General features: G+C 34.8%; 1 protein-coding gene and 1 long non-coding RNA gene across 7 annotated transcripts in view; one reads left to right on the top strand and one right to left on the bottom strand.

The window, feature by feature from the left end:
* Nucleotides 1–19349, bottom strand: part of LOC124953955 (heat shock protein DDB_G0288861) — a 45945-nt gene that overhangs the window by 16478 nt on the left and 10118 nt on the right. For 5 of the 6 annotated variants that reach the window (XM_047506072.1, XM_047506073.1, XM_047506068.1 and 2 more), the window contains exon 2: nt 11649–11709. In XM_047506072.1, the coding sequence (XP_047362028.1) occupies nt 11649–11682 (34 nt within the window). In that variant the 5' untranslated portion in view covers nt 11683–11709. Of the gene's footprint in view, nt 1–11648; nt 11710–13516; nt 13634–19349 lie in introns of all 6 variants that reach the window. The other variant, XM_047506071.1, reaches the window with a different exon arrangement.
* LOC124953961 lies at nt 1343–1923 on the top strand. Its single transcript, XR_007102388.1, has 2 exons — nt 1343–1410; nt 1481–1923. It is a non-coding gene; the product is annotated as an uncharacterized LOC124953961 (long non-coding RNA).

The raw sequence follows: 19349 nt of genomic DNA, 5'->3' as shown, positions 1-19349 counted from the left end.
GCTTTTTCGCTTTTTCTTTTTTTTTTGTTTCCTTTCGTTTCTTTTCATTATTTTTCATTTTTCCTTTCTTCCTTCCTTTCTTTCTTTTTTTTCTTTTCTTTTTGCTCGCTAAAACTCCCCCTCCACACCTCGGGCAATTTTTCTTCTCCTTTCTTTTTCTTTCTTTTATTCTTTCATTCTTTTTTAATTCTTTTTTTAAGCGAGAAATATTTCAATTTTATCCGCAATTTTATAGTTATAGGATATTTTAAAGAAAACGAAATAGCAAATTACAGTTAAGCACCAATCGTGTTAACATTTTAATGAAATTTCGATGAATACGGTTACGTACGAAGAGAGAAGGAGAAAGAGAGAGAGAGAGAGAGAGAGAGAGAGAAATATGAAGGAAAGAACAATTGCAAGATGCTTCGTTAAAACAATAATTACCCACGCTAGATAACCACGCCTTTAATTAGTCTCCTGGCCACACACGACCCTGCGCAGTTACTCCTCCCACTTGCGCAGATAGCCACTGCGCAGATAGGAACTGCGCGGTTACTCCTCCCACCTGCGCAGGAAGCCACTGCGCAGATAGTACCTGCGCAGTCACGCCTCCCAACTGCGCAGTTAGCCACTGCGCAGATAGATCCTGCGCAGTTACTCCTCCCACCTGCGCAGTTAGCCACTGCGCAGATAGATCCTGCGCAGTTACTCCTCCCACCTGCGCAGTTAGCCACTGCGCAGATAGTACCTGCGCAGTCACGCCTCCCCAGGTACTTTAGCCCCGCCCCCTAGGTACTTTAGCCACGCCCCCTAGGCAGTTAGCCACGCCCCCTAGGTACTTTAGCCACGCCCCCTAGGCAGTTAGCCACGCCCCCTAGGTACTTTAGCCACGCCCCCTAGGCAGTTAGCCACGCCCCCTAGGTACTTTAGCCACGCCCCCTAGGCAGTTAGCCACGCCCCCTAGGTACTTTAGCCACGCCCCCTAGGCAGTTAGCCACGCCCCCAGGTACTTTAGCCACGCCCCCTAGGTACTTTAGCCACGCCCTCTAGGCAGTTAGCCACGCCCCCAGGTACTTTAGCCACGCCCCCTAGGTACTTTAGCCACGCCTCCTAGGCAGTTAGCCCCGCCTCCTAGGTACTTTAGCCCCGCCCCCTATGCAGTTAGCCCCGCCCCTCTAGGCATTTAGCCCTGCCCCCTAGTGAGGTAGTCACGCGCTCTTGAGAGTTATCCGCGCCCTCTAGTGAGTTAGTCATGCTATCTAGGGAGTTAGCCACGCCCCCTAGTGAGATAGATCCGCGCTCTAGTGAGTTAACCACGCTCTCTAGTGAGTTAGTCTCTCCCCCGTGGGTAGTACAATAACTTTTATTACTACGATATCGTATCTATCTAAGTTGATAAAATGTTTCATGGGTTATCACGAGGACGAGGTTGGCTACATTAAATTTCAATCTTCATGGTTTTGCTATAAATGTCAGTCAAATAATCTCTTTTGGACAGGTATGTGATGTCGAAATGCGTGTGGTCCATTCGGTTTATTAAGTCCACCCTCGACTAAAAGAGCCCTAAGGCGCTACGATATTTCGGCACGTGAAACAAGCGCAAAGCGAGTGAGAGATGGAGCGGACGGGTGTGGGGAATGGGGGGTCGAGAGGAGAGGGAGAAAAAGATTAATACGCAGGTAATTGATATTTTCCTGATAATTAATATTGCAATAATCTTTATACGGCAATAATAACGTTTCAATAATATTGTAATAATATAATTTATAGTATTAAATATTGTGAATATTTCAATGAGATATGAAATGACTAAAGTTTTACGAATTCTTTTTATTTCTTTTTGGCCCCATTCATTTCTCCCCAACCCTCGCTCCCGTCCCCGCCCTCCTTGTTTTCTTTCTGTCTTTTTTTTTTCTTTTTGGTCTTGTTTTTTTTTTTTTTTATCAATCATTAGCAACGCCTCTATCAATTGCTATGATTCAATTGAAAAAGAAAGAAGATAAAAATGGACGAACGTTCAGTTAAATATTTCTTTTCTAAACGATGTCTTAATAATCGAACGTTGACATTTCTCTGCTCAAGGAAACCGGCAGGGACTTAATTGACGATTGGAATCCGAATCCGTTTTCTCTATCCCGCTGAGTTTCATAAGCCAAGAGCAGCCAGGGTAATCGCATAGATCGTTAATTTAATGAAACTTGTCTAAGAAGTCGCATTCCATGGGAAAAGTATGACTATCTTAGATGATTTTCTTTTCGGTGCTAAAAAGTAACACGCTCGATTATTTCTCGTTTGAGGACCTTAGGGACGGCCCTAGAATGAACACCCTAGTGATAGATATTTATAGATACCTTAAAGGTATATACCGAGGCTTTTATGTACGATGTGTTTCTAAGATTTACCTTGGCCTCGCATTACGGAATGTATTGGCTATTAAAGACACTGCATTTTATAGAAAAACGTAAGAATCTAGTTAGTCTATCACTGTATAAAGAAGGAAAAAAGGAAAAAAAAGGAAAGGACGGAGGAAAAGGGAAAAGAAAAACCAAGAGCAAAAGGAAATGCGAACGGCCACTTTCATTCGACGTGTATTTCTCGATCGATGCTTTTTATATAAAAAAAAGAAAAGAAAAGAAAAAGAAAAAGAAAATAAAAAAATAAAAAAGGTATTCGATCGATTCTCGTTATCGAAGTTACGAACGAACGAACGATTGTTTATATCGATTGACAAGTGCCATTTAAAAACGAACGCATGGAAAAACAATTTCCTTCGAATCGTTTCTTCATTTCTCGTCCGATCGAAATTACAACGACTGCTATAAGAATTTCAATGATTGCGAGAAGCGTGACTTAGAAAAAAAGGTTAAAAAAAAGAGAGAGAGAGAGAGAGAGAGAGAGAAAGGAAAAGGAAAAAAAAAAGGAAGGGAATTGAAATCGTTTAAATCCAAAAAAAAAAAAAATTCCTGACCGTATCGAATAATTCCTATTCACAAAGATACACGAGCGGAGATAAGCGACGTTTTTTTTTTTTTTTCTTACGACGTCAACTTTCTAATAATAAATCGTGCAAGTTGATTTTCGAAAGAGACGAAAAGGAGGAAGCCCTTAGCAGTCATACGTATTTTCATCCTCTTAACTTACTACTTAATGATCATACGAAACGAAATTTCATTCGTTAATTCTCACATACATATACATATGTACGTTCCTATGAACGTATAATAAATACATAGATAAATACGGATACGTATTTACGTATGTATTACATACATATACATATTTATATATATATATATATATATGTACGTACGTATGTATGTATGAACATATATATATATATATATATATAGAAAGGAGCTCGAAACCGCTGCTCTCTTCCAATGTACGCCATATTAATTACAATGATTTCCTGCCACTTATGCCCGAGCGAGATTTAAATTATAGATATCTACTATACGCCGGCTTGGTCGAAGGGGAGTGGAGTGGGGCCCTTGACTCGCTTCGAGATTACAGGGTGCCCTCGAGTATTTCAGGAATCAAACTCGCGTCATAACTCTCGGGTCATGGGTCAATCTCTATCCCTCCACCCCTCGACCCACTGCTTTGATACGATCTTCGAAAATCTTACGATAAATCGATACTCTCGAAAAGGGGATATACATCTCGAAGAGGGGGCGGCCATTGTTCAACGGGGGGATGATATCGTCTCAATCTATTCGACAAAGATAGACAGATGGATAGATAGAAAAAGAGAGAGAAACAGAGAAATATTACTAAACACATTACATTAATAATTATACTATGCAATCGGACGGAATCATAGATAATTTCATTTAAAAACTACACGAGATATTATACATTATAGTAAATTGATATAAATAAATAGGTACAAATTCCAATTGCAATTTTGTAGAATCATAATAAATGATATCGGATAGAATTACGATATTATAATATTTATTACGAGTGAATAAATTACAATGGCGTTTAGTTGTATTCATAAATTGTTTCGTATAAGAAATAAACTGGCCCTGTAATGTATTTCATGCTAATGGGCAAGTATTCACGCGTCGAATTTTGACAGGCCCCAAGAAAAAGGCCCAATGCTCATGGACGATGAGTCTGCGATCGTTCAACAAAATCTCACAAGGCATTGTACGATCTCGACAATTTGATCGAACCTGCTACGTGGGATTAAATCGATTTAACGAGCATTATCGTTGCTCGGTCATCGATGAGAGATTTTGTCTTTTCTTTTTCTTTTTTTTTTCCTTTCCTTTTCTTTTTTATTATCATTATCATTATCATTATTATCATTACTATTGTTATTATTATTGTTATTATTATTATTATTATTATTATTATTATTATCATTATTATTATTATTTGTACAATGACCCTCTTTATCCATGACCACAACGAGCTATTCAATTTTCCAGTCAATTAAACACTATTCGTGTCTACCTATTGCCGAGCATTACCACTCGCCGCGCAATAACATCGGGAAACTCGATAAGTATGATAATTGTATAATGAAAACGTTTAACTAGTTCGCAAAAAAGAAAATATATTTACACCCATAGAAAATGATCCGACGTGATGAAGAACCCATCAAGTTATAGTACGCGTATGAGTGAGTAAAAAGAGGAAGGGGAAAGAATATAAAAAAAAAAAAAAAAAAAAGAGAGAAACAAAAAAAAATTGTAGGAAATTCGCATTAAAATTACGATCTAAATTACGCACGAAAAGGAAGAAAAATTGATTGTTTCGTTTTTGTCTAAAATTCGAACGATATATGCGGCTGTGCTAAATGGATTATTTTTTTTTTTTTTTTTTTTTTTTTTTCTTTCTTTTTTTTCCCTTTTTTTTTCTTTTTTATTTTCCTCTCGATTATTAATTATTTATTGATTTGGACGTACAATGTTTATCGTTTGGATAATGTAAAACGTTTTAATGTGCATTTGTTTAACGAGCCATTAGGAACGAATTGTTCTTCTAATAATGAGCCGACGAAAAGCTGTAAATCATATTTTCGACATAAAAGAGCGGCGATCGTTGTTGAACGGCCGTAACTCGAGTGGATTGCGTGCGAAAGCAGTCTCGACGAAGGGTCAAACGAAAATATGCTTTCGCCGATGGGAAAGCCAATAGTTCTCATCGCGAAGAAACTCATTGGGAGAACTTTCGGATTTAACGCGTTTCGATTACGTAAAAGTTATTCTTTCGCCGTCCGGTTTTCACTTTTCTGATCATCAAAAATACTAGATAAGTACTCACACACTTACTTACATACTTATTTACTTACTTACTCTTCCTTTCTGTGTTTGATTTAAAGTGAAATTTGAACGAACGATGAAAAAGGAAGGAAATTTTTCTTTCTTTTTTCTTTTTTTTTCTTCTTCCTTGCAAAATTAATTTCTCACAAAAATTCCCTTGTCGCCGGAAAATTTGCTTGAATTGTTGTGGACGATTTAAAAAAAAGAAAAAAAATATTTCCGATTGGTCGAGCTAAATTTTCTCACTCTCTATCTTTTGGGCTAGGAGTGAGTAGTGGTGGGAGAAAAGGGTGGTGGTGGTGGTGGTGGTGATGGGGAAGGGGATGTCCAAGGAAGAAAATGCGAAAGAAATTTTAATATTTCCTTTTTCTCCTCTTTTCGTGAGGGGCTGTATGCCTCGAGAGTCTGCTTTACGAGAGACATAAATCACGAGTGTTGCTCGTGAGTGTGAGTGGGCGGAACCATGCGGTACCTCAACCGTACACCATAAATTTGATACATGTTCATTGTGGTGGCTGGTTCGGTGAATAGTCGGTATACTTCTCGCGCGATCGGTGGCCCACAAAACTTTTCGCTGACCAATAAAATATCGCGTTTTCCTTGCCGTTCGATTTCATGAAATTCGTTCGTTCGAATAATCGCCGGAATTTTTTTTATCGAAAATGGCCAACATACTCTAATAAAGTAAAGAGGAAGAAAGAGAGAGAAAGAGAGAGAGAGTGAGAGAGAGAGAGAGAGAGAGAGAGAGAGAAAGAGAAGATTTATATATATATATATATATATAAAGCTTTTTAAAGATTAATTGATAAGTGAAATAAAAAAAAGAAGGTAATTAAAAAGTATTTTGTAGTTGGCCCAAAGAAGATGAACATCCTCCGACGAGATTGCTGGTATACGAAAAATCTCTGTTCCCGTATTTTTTAAAAGAACCACTTCTCGGATCAGCATCGTGTACGAAAAGTAATTGCGAGATTCGAGATACCAACGTTGGGTGGTTGTGGTTGGCCACGCAATTTCGTTCTACACCTGGTTTCGTTACTGACAACCTTGCACGTATGTACATATGTACGTATGTATGTACGTTACCAATGCGTTCCTTTTGATAATCAGTCCAAGTTGAAAATATCAAATTTTGATAATACGAAATTAGAATTATGAAATTAAATTTATTAATCCAAAAGGTTACGTATAAATATTAAAGCGTATAAATCGATTGTACCCCAGAAAAAAAAAAAAAAAAAAAAAAAAAAGATAAAGAAAGAACAATCGTGAGAAATGTTTTATCGCTATTATTTCGATTTATTAAGATACCTAAACCGCATATCATCATCGATTTCTATACCGTGCTATTTCAAAGGAACGATTTCATACATTACATTACATAGGTACATCTTGTGTAATTTATACGATCACCGCAAAATCTCGTCCCGTGGTTTAACGATTCGACTTAATGATTCGATTTCGATCCGAAGATGATCAGAGAGAGAGAGAGAGAGAGAGAGAGAGAGAGAAAGAAAGAGAATTGATTGAGTCAGAAAGAACATCGGGTTCCCCTCGCGTGCGGGCAATCGCTACTTTATTAGAAATGATTCGATATCGGTAGATGATAATCCGTGTAACAGGTCAGAAGAAGCAAGAACCAAAGAGCAACAATAACGAGAATAAGAAGAAGAAAAAGAATAATAAGAAGAAGAATAAGAAGAAAAAAAGAAGAAGAAGAAGAAGAAGAAGATAGCAAGTAAAAGGTTCGTGATTTGTATGTGAGTTTCCGCATATAAACGAGCGGACATGAGAAATTGTTTCATCGTTCATTGTTTATGTAGCCAATTATTGTGCCATTCGTTCGCCGAGGGTGGCGTATCACTTACAACAAATCAATTTGAAGCACACACCTTATCCTACGGCCATTCCCATCTCCTTAAACATCGTGTCCCGCTGAGCGGACAATGTTTTGTCTCGCCCAGCTTAAAGACGACCCGTCGAGTCTCTGAACGGTACGGCAGTGTATTTATACCTTATTTTCCTACCTTCGAGATATTCGAACCCCCTTTAAGAAGTTCGTGACCCTACCGGAGTTCTTCTTTGTTCGTGCCACGCGACAACCCGATAAACTCAAGTTTGCAATCCAGACACGAAAGAAAGCGAAAGAGAAAGAGAAGAAGAGAGAGAGAGATTCATACGAATCTGCCATGGAAAAAATTGCGATCTTATTTCTTTTATTTTGGTATGACGACATAAAAAAAAAAAAAAAAAAAAAAAAAAAAAAGAAAGAAACTCTACCGATCAGAATTAATATCTTTGTTTAACTATTAATATCCTTACAATTGGATCTTACGATTGATTTGATATGAATTTTTGATTGAATATTTCTTGATTCTTTGTTAAAGTGCGTACGAATAAAATGAAATTTATATGATTGAAATTTATACAAAGTAAGAGTAATAATTTATTTATTTTAGAATTAATAAAGTAATAGTTTATTTATTTTAAAATGAGAACGAGTAGTTGCTGATTTAAAATGTTGGCTTTTCTCTTTTTTTCTCTTTCTCTTTCTTTCTAATAAAATTTAAATTAGATCCCATTAAATAATGTTTGGGATTGATCAATCGAGTCCATCGATTTATTATTACACGCGAGCCTAATAATAATTGAAAAATTCTATACGAAGATTCAATAAAATCGTTTATAAAAGAGATCTCGATTGTTTTCTAATAGTATTCGAAATTATAGATAGGTAAATTTTGTTTCTTTTTTATGCTTACGCATATCATCATCGTGTTCTCCCTCCGTACTGTTTGTCCCGTTAAAGCCCGTATTTAAAGTGGCGTCTCCCTCTTTCACGAAGATAAGACTTAATGGACTTAATGATCGTGCGTGTGCAGGACACGTCGTGACTTAACTTCTTTACGAGGACTTACTTCGTCGTTCTACCAAGATTTTCGTTTTTCCCATTCACCACGCTGCGGTTTTACCTATCGTAAACTTTAACATCGATTTAAATGTTAACTACGTGACGCGTTAATTTCAAAAGGCGTTTCCTAACAATCTCTCTTACCAACAAATCATGTTTTATTTATTTTAATGTGATTAGATAACGAAAAACGAAAAAAAGAAAAAAAAAATAGATTGTCTTCTTCTTTCTTTTTTCTTTTTTTTTTTTTTTTAATATTCTCATTAACAATAATAATAATAATAATAATAATAATGATTATTATTATTATTTATTATTGTTATTGTTGTTGTTGTTATTTGTTTTTGTTTAGAACATTCAGAAATATTGTTAATATGATTCGTTTTTAACATGTAATTTGCAATGAAGTGATCTCACTCTTACGTTATAGTTAATATCAGATTGAAAATATACTTCGTTCCCCCATAAAATTCGCCAATCTGAGAATCGTGCTGTGAGCTTTGGCAAATCGATCACGAGGTACTATCACTTAGAAAGAAACGATGCTGTTCTTCGTCGTATATTCGACTCGTGGGGTTCGTACAACTAATTAGCATGCTAATTAACCGGCACCGAAGATTTTAAAGACTCGTGGAGAAGGGAACTTCTATAGGGTGATATTCTTTCTCCGTCTCTTTCAAACTAACTTTCTCTTCGCCGTCATAATCTCGAGTTAATGATAATCCTGTAGCAAGATAAAAATGGTTTTTAACTATTATCGAACGTCGAATATTATTTTCGAGAGAGAGAGAGAGAGAGAGAGAGAGAGAGAGAGAGAAAGAGAATGAAAATTGACGATCGATGAAAGGGGGAAAAAAAAAAAAAGAAAAATAGAAAAAAGAAAAAAAAACCGAAATTTCGAATCGAATTACCGTTAAGAGTTAAAACCATTATAAAGGCAATTAATTTATTTTCTTTTAGAATTACATCAACGACGGGCGAGATGAGAGACGTGGGAAGGGGGGGGAGGCAGTGTGGAGAGGAGGCCCTGGGAAGTGATGAGCACACTCGATTGTCATACTTTGACCATAAACGTTCACGGTGCTACTTCCATTTTCATAATGTTACGGCAAGAACGTTAGTTCTGAAACAACGTAATAATTTTCAACTGTTAAAGTTTCTCCCTTCTATTTTCCCCCTCCTATCCCTCTAACCCTACTCTGTCCTCCTCCTCCTCCTCCTCCTCCTCCTCCTCCTCCTCCTTCTCTTTCTCCTCTCGCCTCTCTATCGACGAAGCCATTAATTGGTACATTAATACCGGATTTCTGAATGCCGGAATGTCTCCACGGAATTAAGTGTTAAACGTTTGCAACTTTCTAAACGCTAATGGCCGAACCACCAACGACATTACTTTTTCGTTGAGTTAAATGACTTAATTAGCAGAACGAATAATTATTTGTCGAAGACGCCAATAGACACGTTTACTTTTTCCCTTTATCCTTTAGCGAGGATAATGAGAATGATTACCGTTATTAGGGATTAGATTTATTGCAGAGGAGAAAGCTATAATACTATTATGTGACTTATTGAGAGAGATATGTTAGACCGTACGAACATTTAAAACTATTCGGACTATTTCGAAATGAAGAGGTTTATCAATGTAATATGAACCTCAGTGGAATCATTGTTATTATTAAATTAATATTTTGTATCTGATAAAAAAAAAAAAAAAGAAAAAAGGAAAGGTGATATGATTCGTTGATACGCAGGTGTAAGATGTACGAGTCGGTTCTTTTATGAGAATATTTTTTGTTCCTTTTTTCTGTCTTTTTTTTTTTTTTTTTTTTTTTTTTTTTTCTTTTTTTAAGTAAGGCTCATGAAACATTGCACAATAGGTCTCCGTTACTTTAACATTATTCACGAAGAATATCAATTTAGAATTTAAACTTTCACGAATTCACGTATGCCAATTTTCAAGCGTCGAAAACTCTTTCTTCCCTTTTTTTTTGCACAGCAGAAAAAAGTGGAACAAAAAGGATTTAATTCGAGAGTTTAAAAGCATCGACGATTTTCCCGTTCCCACGCCTTCTTGGTTGGTACCAACATGACCTCGGCACGCGAACCCTAAGTTTCTCAAAAAGTTTGAGAACAGTCAGGTTCAATGGTCGATGATTAAGTTAACGATAACATTAGTTATTTTTCGATCGACTTTTTCGATCGACGAATAATACATAAATGTTAATTAAACTTAAATAATATCTTGTTTAAATCGATCTCTATTATCAATCATATCATCAAATCATTTATAAAAAAAATATTAAATATCATTTTTAACGACTCAACGGAAATTCGATTTATTTGAATTCATCAAAAAAAAAAAAAAATCCGTCCTCGTAAAATCGTTAAGAAGGGGAAAAAAAAATATTATGTACGTCAAAGTATAACACGATCGCGAACTTAAAAAGTTAACTATAAGTGTTTCGAAATTGTTGAAATTTTTAATTAAATAGACCAATGTAAAAGGAAAAAAGTATATTGTAACGTAATAGATAATAATGGTAAATGAAATACAAGTTGGAAAAAAGTTACGAACAATATTCAACTTTTTGTTGGCTCGGTAAGTCTATTAAGGACGCAGAAGGAGCGTTAAGTAGACTCAAAGAAGATGGCTTATGGAGATTCTTCGTATTAATAACCACCATCTCTAGTCCTTCTGCCTAAGACAAGCCGCAAAGTCAAGATCACAGAGGTTAAGGCGTGTTCAACAAGCTGCTCATGGCTACCACTTAAAGGGCCGCCCCCAGTCGTATGCATACGGAAGTGCAACATAACTTATTCTTCGTACATACATACATGCATACATACATGCATACATACATACATACATACATACATATATATATATATATGCATAGAATATACGTACGTATGTATGTATGTAAGTATATAGCTCAAATTGCAATTACTCTTTAAAATTATTAACTTATTAATATTTTCTTGTTGATTTTAACAATATGACAATAATTAATGATCGATCGATTGGTCGCGAATTATTTTAATATTGAAAATCTTTTTATCCTCATATCATTTTATCATCCAAACGTGTAATATCTGATTTTTTTTTCTTTTTTCATTATCAATGTAAAAAGAAAAAAAGGAAAGCTTGATATAGTTTAACGCGATTTTACGAATAACATACAAAGGGGTATATATAAAGGTAATGTCTATAAATCATCATCTCTCTGTTCTTCCTTTAACCGTAGCGCTCTTAACATTAAAAGTTACAATGCACGATCTGTAAGATTTATTCACGAGGTCAGAAGTGATATATCGCCGTGAGAGTTCTACCATTGTTTGCGAGTAAGTTCATAACCATGAAGACCGTGCCACCGCTTCGACTAACAGCTTCCTCGCTATCAATAATATGATCACTTTTGTGATTATAATTAACAGGTATTATACATACGGAATTTTTAATGACAATGATTACGTAGACTTACCGTTTGGAGTTTGTCTGCATAGCCTGGCGAACATCCTTTTGATTTGTCGAGGAACGTTCACCTGTAAAAAAAAAATTAAAAAGAAAAGAAAGAAAAGAAAGAAGAAAAGAAATACAAAGAAAGAAAGAGAGAGAGAGAGAGAGAGAGTAAGAGAGAGTAAGAGAGAGTAAGAGAGAGAGAGAGAGAGAGAGAGAGATATAGAAATAGAGACAGAGTGAGAAAGGGAAAATGAAAAAAAGAACAAGATAATAATTAACGCAAAAAAATGTGATACTTTTCCTTTTCTTTTTTGTTTTCTTTTTTTGTCCTTTATTTTTGTTTTGTTTTATTTTTCCTTTCTTTTTTTTTTTCTTTTCTTTTCTTTCAGCCTCGTATGATTGAAAATAAGATAAGATATGTGATAGTACGAGTAACCAATAATAATAAATAATAAAGAATAAAGAGACGTAGATGATAATCAATCAAAATATAGCGTTTTGTTGGCTTATAATTATAAACGAACGTGTGTGTACGTTAATTAGTAACGCTAATTACGTTAAACAACGACATGTGAATACTATCGCAATACAATTCTGAGTCCGGCCATGTGACCATTTGGTTTATCCTATTTGTCCCTGCATAAATAGAAAGATTTAAGGATCGATAAGAAAGGGATAGCATATGCAAATCCTTAGTTCAAAGTTTATAGCATCTAATTAACCATATTAACGGTTTCGAACTTAATAAAACCGGTTCTCGTATTTTTAATTGACTTCATTTAAAGACTCCATAAATTCATCAGATTTCGTGACTACTTTAGTTGGTATACACGAATGAATCTCTTCATTCTCTCTGTTTCTCTCTCTCTCTCTCTCTCCCTCTCTCTCTGTATTTTTTTTCCCTTGCAATCTTTCTTAATCAGTGCTAATTACGATATATCTTTCACGTATCGTGCGAAAATAACCGAAACGTGACAAGCATATCGGTACATTGATTTTTTTCACGATTAAACCAAACCAAATATATACATACATATGTGTTTATAAATATATAAATTAAAAAAAAAAAAAAAAAAAAAAAAAAAAAAAAAAAAAAAGAAAGAAAAAAAAATGAAAGGGGAAAGAAAAAGAATCAATTTGGATAGAACGAGAAGAAAAAAAGAAAAATAGAGAATAATTTATCCAAGGAAGATCGTCGAATTAAAATTATCCGACGATGATCACGTGAAGATAAGAGAAAGGAGAAAAGTCTCATGTGATAGCTCGATAAAATAACGTTTTATAATTTTTAGTGATCGCTAATCGTATGCAGAAGATGAGAACGAAATAAGTAGGCAATACCGGAATGGTAAGTATATGTAACTTGTTCGATCGATTCTCGTGAAGAGAAGGTGATGGATAGGAGAAGTGATGGATAAGATAACTGGGTTGAGGTGGGTGGAAGATGATAGGGGTAGAGGCAGGGGGCAAGTAGTTCAAAAAGAGAAAAAAAAGATAATTTCCCCCACTCGCTCCCGCCCCCCCCCCACTTGCTCCCGCCCCCCAGTCCAACTCCTTCATGATTGTTAACCGAACGACGTCAAGAGACGGTAATACGGACTTGGTGATGGACGATCGAGGAGCCGGAAGTGAGGCTAGAAAAAAAAGCTGGCATTTAGAGACACGTTCAGACTCATCCCGTGAATGCCTACACGTCGAAAGAGTTGGGCTCGAAAGCATGTTAGGGCAACAACACGTTCCTCGGCTGTTTGACATAACCAGTTCGGAGCTGCGGGCAAGGACGACCCCTCCTCTCTTTTCTTCTCTCCCTCTCTCTCTCTCTCTCTCTCTCTCTCTCTCTTTCTTTCTTTCTTTCTTTCTCTCTTTTACTTCTCATATTCTCCTACTCACCTTCGATCTTTCTCTTTCTCCGGGCACAAACGGTCGACCCTGACCATCGCAATATATCACTGGTACTGTACAGTTGCCATTAAGAAATTGACTTTATTCTCGTGTCAATGTCAAATGCTTCGTGGGTATCATGAATTTGATAAAAAGAATTATTCGTGAAATTCAACATCGATGAATATTATTTGGAATTTCTTTTTCCTTTTTTTTTTCTTTTTCTTTTTCTCTTTTTTTTTTTTTCTTTTTTTTTTTTAATCAGGATTAACTCGTTACGCGAGTCGAGGTATAATTGTTGGTTGATCGATACCTGAAGAATATGTTAATAAGATGATATTCTTAATGATTTAACGAGCACAAGTTTAATGAAATTATTGGTTGAATCTAAACTCTCTCTCTCCCTCTCTCTCTCTCTCTCTCACTCGGATATTATTTCAAATTTTTTCGAAAGAAAAATAGGAAATGAAAGTCGCGTAGACATTTTTTTTAATTGAAATTAACTCGTTATATAAGCCATGTCAACTGTATATATATATATTGACATTGGCACGTGAAAGAAGATGTTAATAAGCTAATTTTCTTAACGATTTTGAATAAAAGTTGTAGATAATGATAATAAATCGAATAATTTAGTTAACGACGACCGATAATCCTAGTTGATATAATCATTGATAACGATAATGTCGACAGGACATAGTTGTTAGCGCGGTAGTATCCGTATATATATATATATATATATATATATATATATATATATATATATTATCTCTTTGATCAACCGTTAGGTTTACCACCAAAAGATACTTATCGAGTGATATAACTTTTATATCTTATCGGTGGTTGTTACAAGTTATTTTATACTATGATCGTATGGATTTTAGGATATTCTAATTAAAATTTTAACTTTTGTTATCGATTGAATTTCATTGAAAATATTATTTCTATTTAAGTTGCAATTGTACGATAGTTATATCAGATTATAATAAGGGATAGTCGAATGATTGAAAGATTGAATAGAGGAGAAAAAGAAAAAGAAGAAAAAGAAGAAGAAGAAAGAAAAGGCATAATAAAATATTTGAAAATGATTTTGAATGTGATGCACGACGGGATACGATGAATCTACATTTGAAGAGCATGAACTGCATAATGTCTATGCATGAGATAATAAATTATGAATTTTCCTAACTCGTACTGGTTAGTGAAAATTCATATAGAAGATGAAGAAGACGATGAAGAAGAAGAAGAAGAAGAAGAAGAAGAAAAGAAACTTTGACCTTTGGGTAACGACACGGTGATATATAATTAACGAGGTCAAAAGGTTTCCTTCGCAGGATTCGAATAACACTCAAATGAAATCGTGCATCGTGCCGATCATCATGTCCTTTACACAGTGCTATGTCATAGCGTGTCGAGATATCTCGAATCATCAGATTACGCCTATCCATGGTGTCTCACTCACTCTCTCTCTCTCTCTCTCTCTCTCTCTCACACATACCTACACATAGATTTACTCTGACGTACGACTAATTGCACAAATAATTGCATCGATATCACATTGACACGATAAATATTTCTATCTCCTGTCGTACATTAATAGCTTCATTATGTTAAATATTAACATAATATTTCGTTCTTTTTTTTTTTTTTTTTTTTTTTTTTTTTTATTTATTTTTCCTCTTCTTCTTCTTCTTCTTTTTATTATTATTATTATTATTATTATTATTATTACTATTATTGGAAATCAAATTAATGAGCTCGCTATATTGACAGGATGATCGACTCGTGATTCACTCACGTTTCAAGTTTTTTTTATTCATTCTTATTGAATCGTCACGTTCAAGTTATGTATAAATTTGTGCAAAAAATAAACTTGATACGCCGTAGGTGTTCTGAGTAGATCGATGATTTCTAGTAGATATATATATATATATATATATATATATATATAACAAATAACAAGAAGAAAATGGAAGGAGAAAGGAAAAAAGAAAGAGTGAAAGATCGAAGAGAAATATGATGTTCCGAAGATTGAAAAAAAAACCAAAAAAAAAAATAAAAAAAGAAAAAAAAAATTGAATCGAGCACTCGGTAAAAATCATATCGACAGTTAGCAGTAAACTACTTCGATTACTAATTTTTCAATCATAAATGCATGAATGTTAGTGAATCTACGATGTGTCCGTGTTGTCCTCGGCTTGACGTTGATGAATCAAGACGCGTAAGAGAGGGAATATTTATTGCAAAAACAGATCGAAGATGAATCAATCTGAAGAGCTATTAAAGGAGTAGAGAAAGAGGGTGGAGGGAGAAGAAAAATAAGAGAGAAAGAGAGAGAGAGAGAGAGAGATAGAGAGAGGCATTAAATTTCATTACATGCACCTTGTTTTGCAGGAATATGATTCCGAAGACCTACCATCGAGAAGATTGTTGGTTCTCCGTCATCCTGACAATTTCATATTTTACTTGTTGAATATAAATTTTTATTACATTAATAGTAATCATTTCCGTCATCTAACATCGGTATTCAATCGAATCGAATCATTCGCGAATTCCAATACTAACAAATTATTGATTATATCACATCAGTTAATAATCGACAATTATTTGTGATAAGATTAAAAAGTGATAATTATATATTATATCAATTGATAGACGTGCCCATGCGCGTTCGTAACTATTTTATCGATATATCTTTATTCTTTTTTTTTTTCTTTTTTTTTCTTACCGTGAATTTATTAAGAGAATAAAAGATGTCGAACGCAACGAATATTATCCACGTACAGAGACAGAGAACGATAATAAATTTACTCGTTGCATGTTATTAAACGTTGACAACTATCGGATTATGTTTAATGCATATATAACGTATAAAATCATTTCGTATGAATAATCGTATTAAATGTTATAAAAAATAAAAGAAGAATAAAAAAAAAAAAAAGAAAAGAAAATAAATAAATAAATAAATAAATTCTCTTCTCGGAACGTATTCATTATCTCGCACGTGCTCGCGCGATAGTCTATCGAAGAGATCAAAGAAGAAAAGAAAAGAGAGAGAGAGAGAGAGAGAGAAAAAAAAGCAAAAGAAAAGAAAAGGAAAGAAAGAAAGAAAGAAAGAAAGAAAGAAAAAAAAACTGTCATATAAAAATTTCTTAGGAAATAATATAATTGATAAATAATTGTAAATCCGCCGTTATTGTCGATAGAAAAATAATAGAATATTAAAGGACATTAAGATGAAAAATAAAGAACATTATATGGAATCATTTCTTTTTTTGTTTACTTCTCTCTCTCTCTCTCTCTCTCTCTCTCTCTCTCTCTCTCTCGTACAATTACTTAACAGTAGTATTTAAACTTTACAAAGTAAAATACTACTTTCCATTTCTATCCTTCTCCCATGATTCCTGCACAGTGTAGGTGCTTTATATATCACAGTGTACCGTGACAAGGAACAAGGAATTGCACGACGACGACGACGACGACGACGACGACGACGAAGAAAAGAAGAAGAAGAAGTAGAAAAAGAAAAGAAGTAGAAGTAGAAGAAGAAGAAGAAGAAGAAGAAGACGAAGACGAAGATGAAGAAAAAAAGACGAAGAAATAGTGGAAGAAGAAGAAGAAGAAGAAGAAGACGAAGAAGTAAAAAAAGAAGAAGAAGAAGAAGAAGAAAATGAAGAAGTAAAAAAACAAAAAGAAGAAGAAGAAGAAGACGAAGAAGTAGAAGAAGAAGGAGGAGAAGGAGGAGGAGGATGAGGATAACGTGACCACCCTCCGTGTACGAATGGTAAACGGATACGAGCATCTGGACACCGGATACTGTGGTTCGTTACCCTCGCATCTTCCACACCGGAAACCATTCTTCGCACTGAAGGTAAACGCCCTCTGAGCTTTCCACCGACGATCCGCTTGGCAGATCGTTAACGATCGTATGTATATATGTACGTCGAAGTTATCTTTCTAGATTATCTCGATACCTCGTCGGGTTCCTTTTACGAGAAGACGAGATCGACTTCGTTCCGCTTAAACTTTGTAATAACCTTTCTCTCTCTCTCTCTCTCTCTCTCTCTCTCTCTCTCTCTCTCTCTCTCTCTCTCTCTCTCTCTCTTTCTGTCTTTTCTCTTTCTTTCTATCTCTCTCTCTCTCTTTCCCTCTCTCTCTCTCTCTCTCTGAGGCATAGAATGAGTTAGCCAAAATTTATATACTTCAAATATCCATCCATGATTTTGTATATAATGAAAAATCTTCAAAGTTAATTTGCATTTGACGAAAATATGATAAAAATGTATCTTCTATATGTCAATCCATAGAAAATATCTATGAAAAAGATAATCGAGAATATGTATTGTTAATTGATTCAGACTATATTCGATTAATTTATATAATATCAAATTGGACAGGGCAATACAAGCAGAACTCATAAATCTATTATGATGCTCTAACAAATGATGCATTACTTCAAGTGATCTTTAACAATCTTCAGTGACCTTTAACAAATTGACTTTGTTGTCAATTATAATGATATTCATATATATATATATATATATATATATATATATATATATATATATATTATACATTTCTTACGTATAATATCCATCGTATAAAAGTTGTCAACTTTTTCTCGTTATCATTGGTTCGATTATGGAATTTCTTCTCTGGTATAATAGAAGTAAAAAGAAAAAAAAAAAAAAAAAAAAAAAAGAAAGAAAGAAGAAGAAGAGAAGAAGAAGAAGAAGAAGAAGAAAAGCAGGGGAGAAAAAAAAAAAAAAAAATAAAAATAAAAAAGAATTAGGTGGCTAACTCGTTGCTTCGAGTGGATCAAGTGTCGGATACGAAAACTTGATAGGAAAGGTACGTTAACTCTGGTGAGCTTGTTAGCTGGGTGACCGTTTTCAATCTTGGCGATGTCAGCGGGTGTCGAAGTGAGGCGCGAAGATGCGTCTTTGAAAAGAATCCTCTCTCTTTCTCTTTCTCTCTCTCTCTCTCTCTATCTTTCTCTCTCTCTCTCTCTCTCTTTCTCGAGAACGAGTGACGACTTCCCGTGTGAACCTGCGGGACTCGCTCGTCCAGTCTCTCTTTGATTGTACCAACCGCCTTCTTCTTCTTCGTCTTCGTCTTCCTCCTCCTCCTCCTCCTCCTCCTCCTCCTCCTCCTCGTCTTTCTCCTTCTCTTTTTCTTTTTCTTATTTTGTATAGATCGATCATTGATAAGAGTTTGATCAGCATAAATGAACGGAGCTCTTTCATGTGATTGTCACAAAAGTATTTTGAATTCAATTAGGATAGCATTATTTTCATCATTTGTATTAATTAGGCACCAAATATGTGCTCTCTCTCTCTCTCTCTCTCTCTCTCTCTCTCTCTCTTCCTCTCTCCTTCTCTCTCTCTCTTTTTCCTATTTATTAAATACTAAATATATATATATATATATATATATATATATATACTATAATATTTAGTTAAATAATTTTTAATAATACAAATTTATTTAATATAAAATTGACATTTACTTCGGTAAAATAAATAAAATAAAATAATTATTAAGACTCATTAACGTTCCCTTTGACGATGTTATGGGGAATCGATTGAGAGGAGAAGTCGATAACGTTATCCACTATGTCTCTCGGTCAATATACTATGCTCCTTCTCTTTTACAAGTGAATACAGAATGTTAAAGTAAAAAATCGATAGGCACACGCGAGAATCTTAAAGCTCTTTAAGAAGCAACGAACGTCGAGCCAAGCTTGAATGCAACTGATTGCATTCAAGTGGGTCCTTTCTTTGACTATGCCAGCACATGTCTAATAACTTGACGACCTCCCTTCTACTACTACTACTACTAC

The sequence above is a fragment of the Vespa velutina genome, chromosome 13 (assembly GCF_912470025.1).
Source record: "Vespa velutina chromosome 13, iVesVel2.1, whole genome shotgun sequence".
NCBI lineage: Eukaryota > Metazoa > Arthropoda > Insecta > Hymenoptera > Vespidae > Vespa > Vespa velutina.
This window is presented reverse-complemented; position numbering and strand designations above follow the sequence as displayed.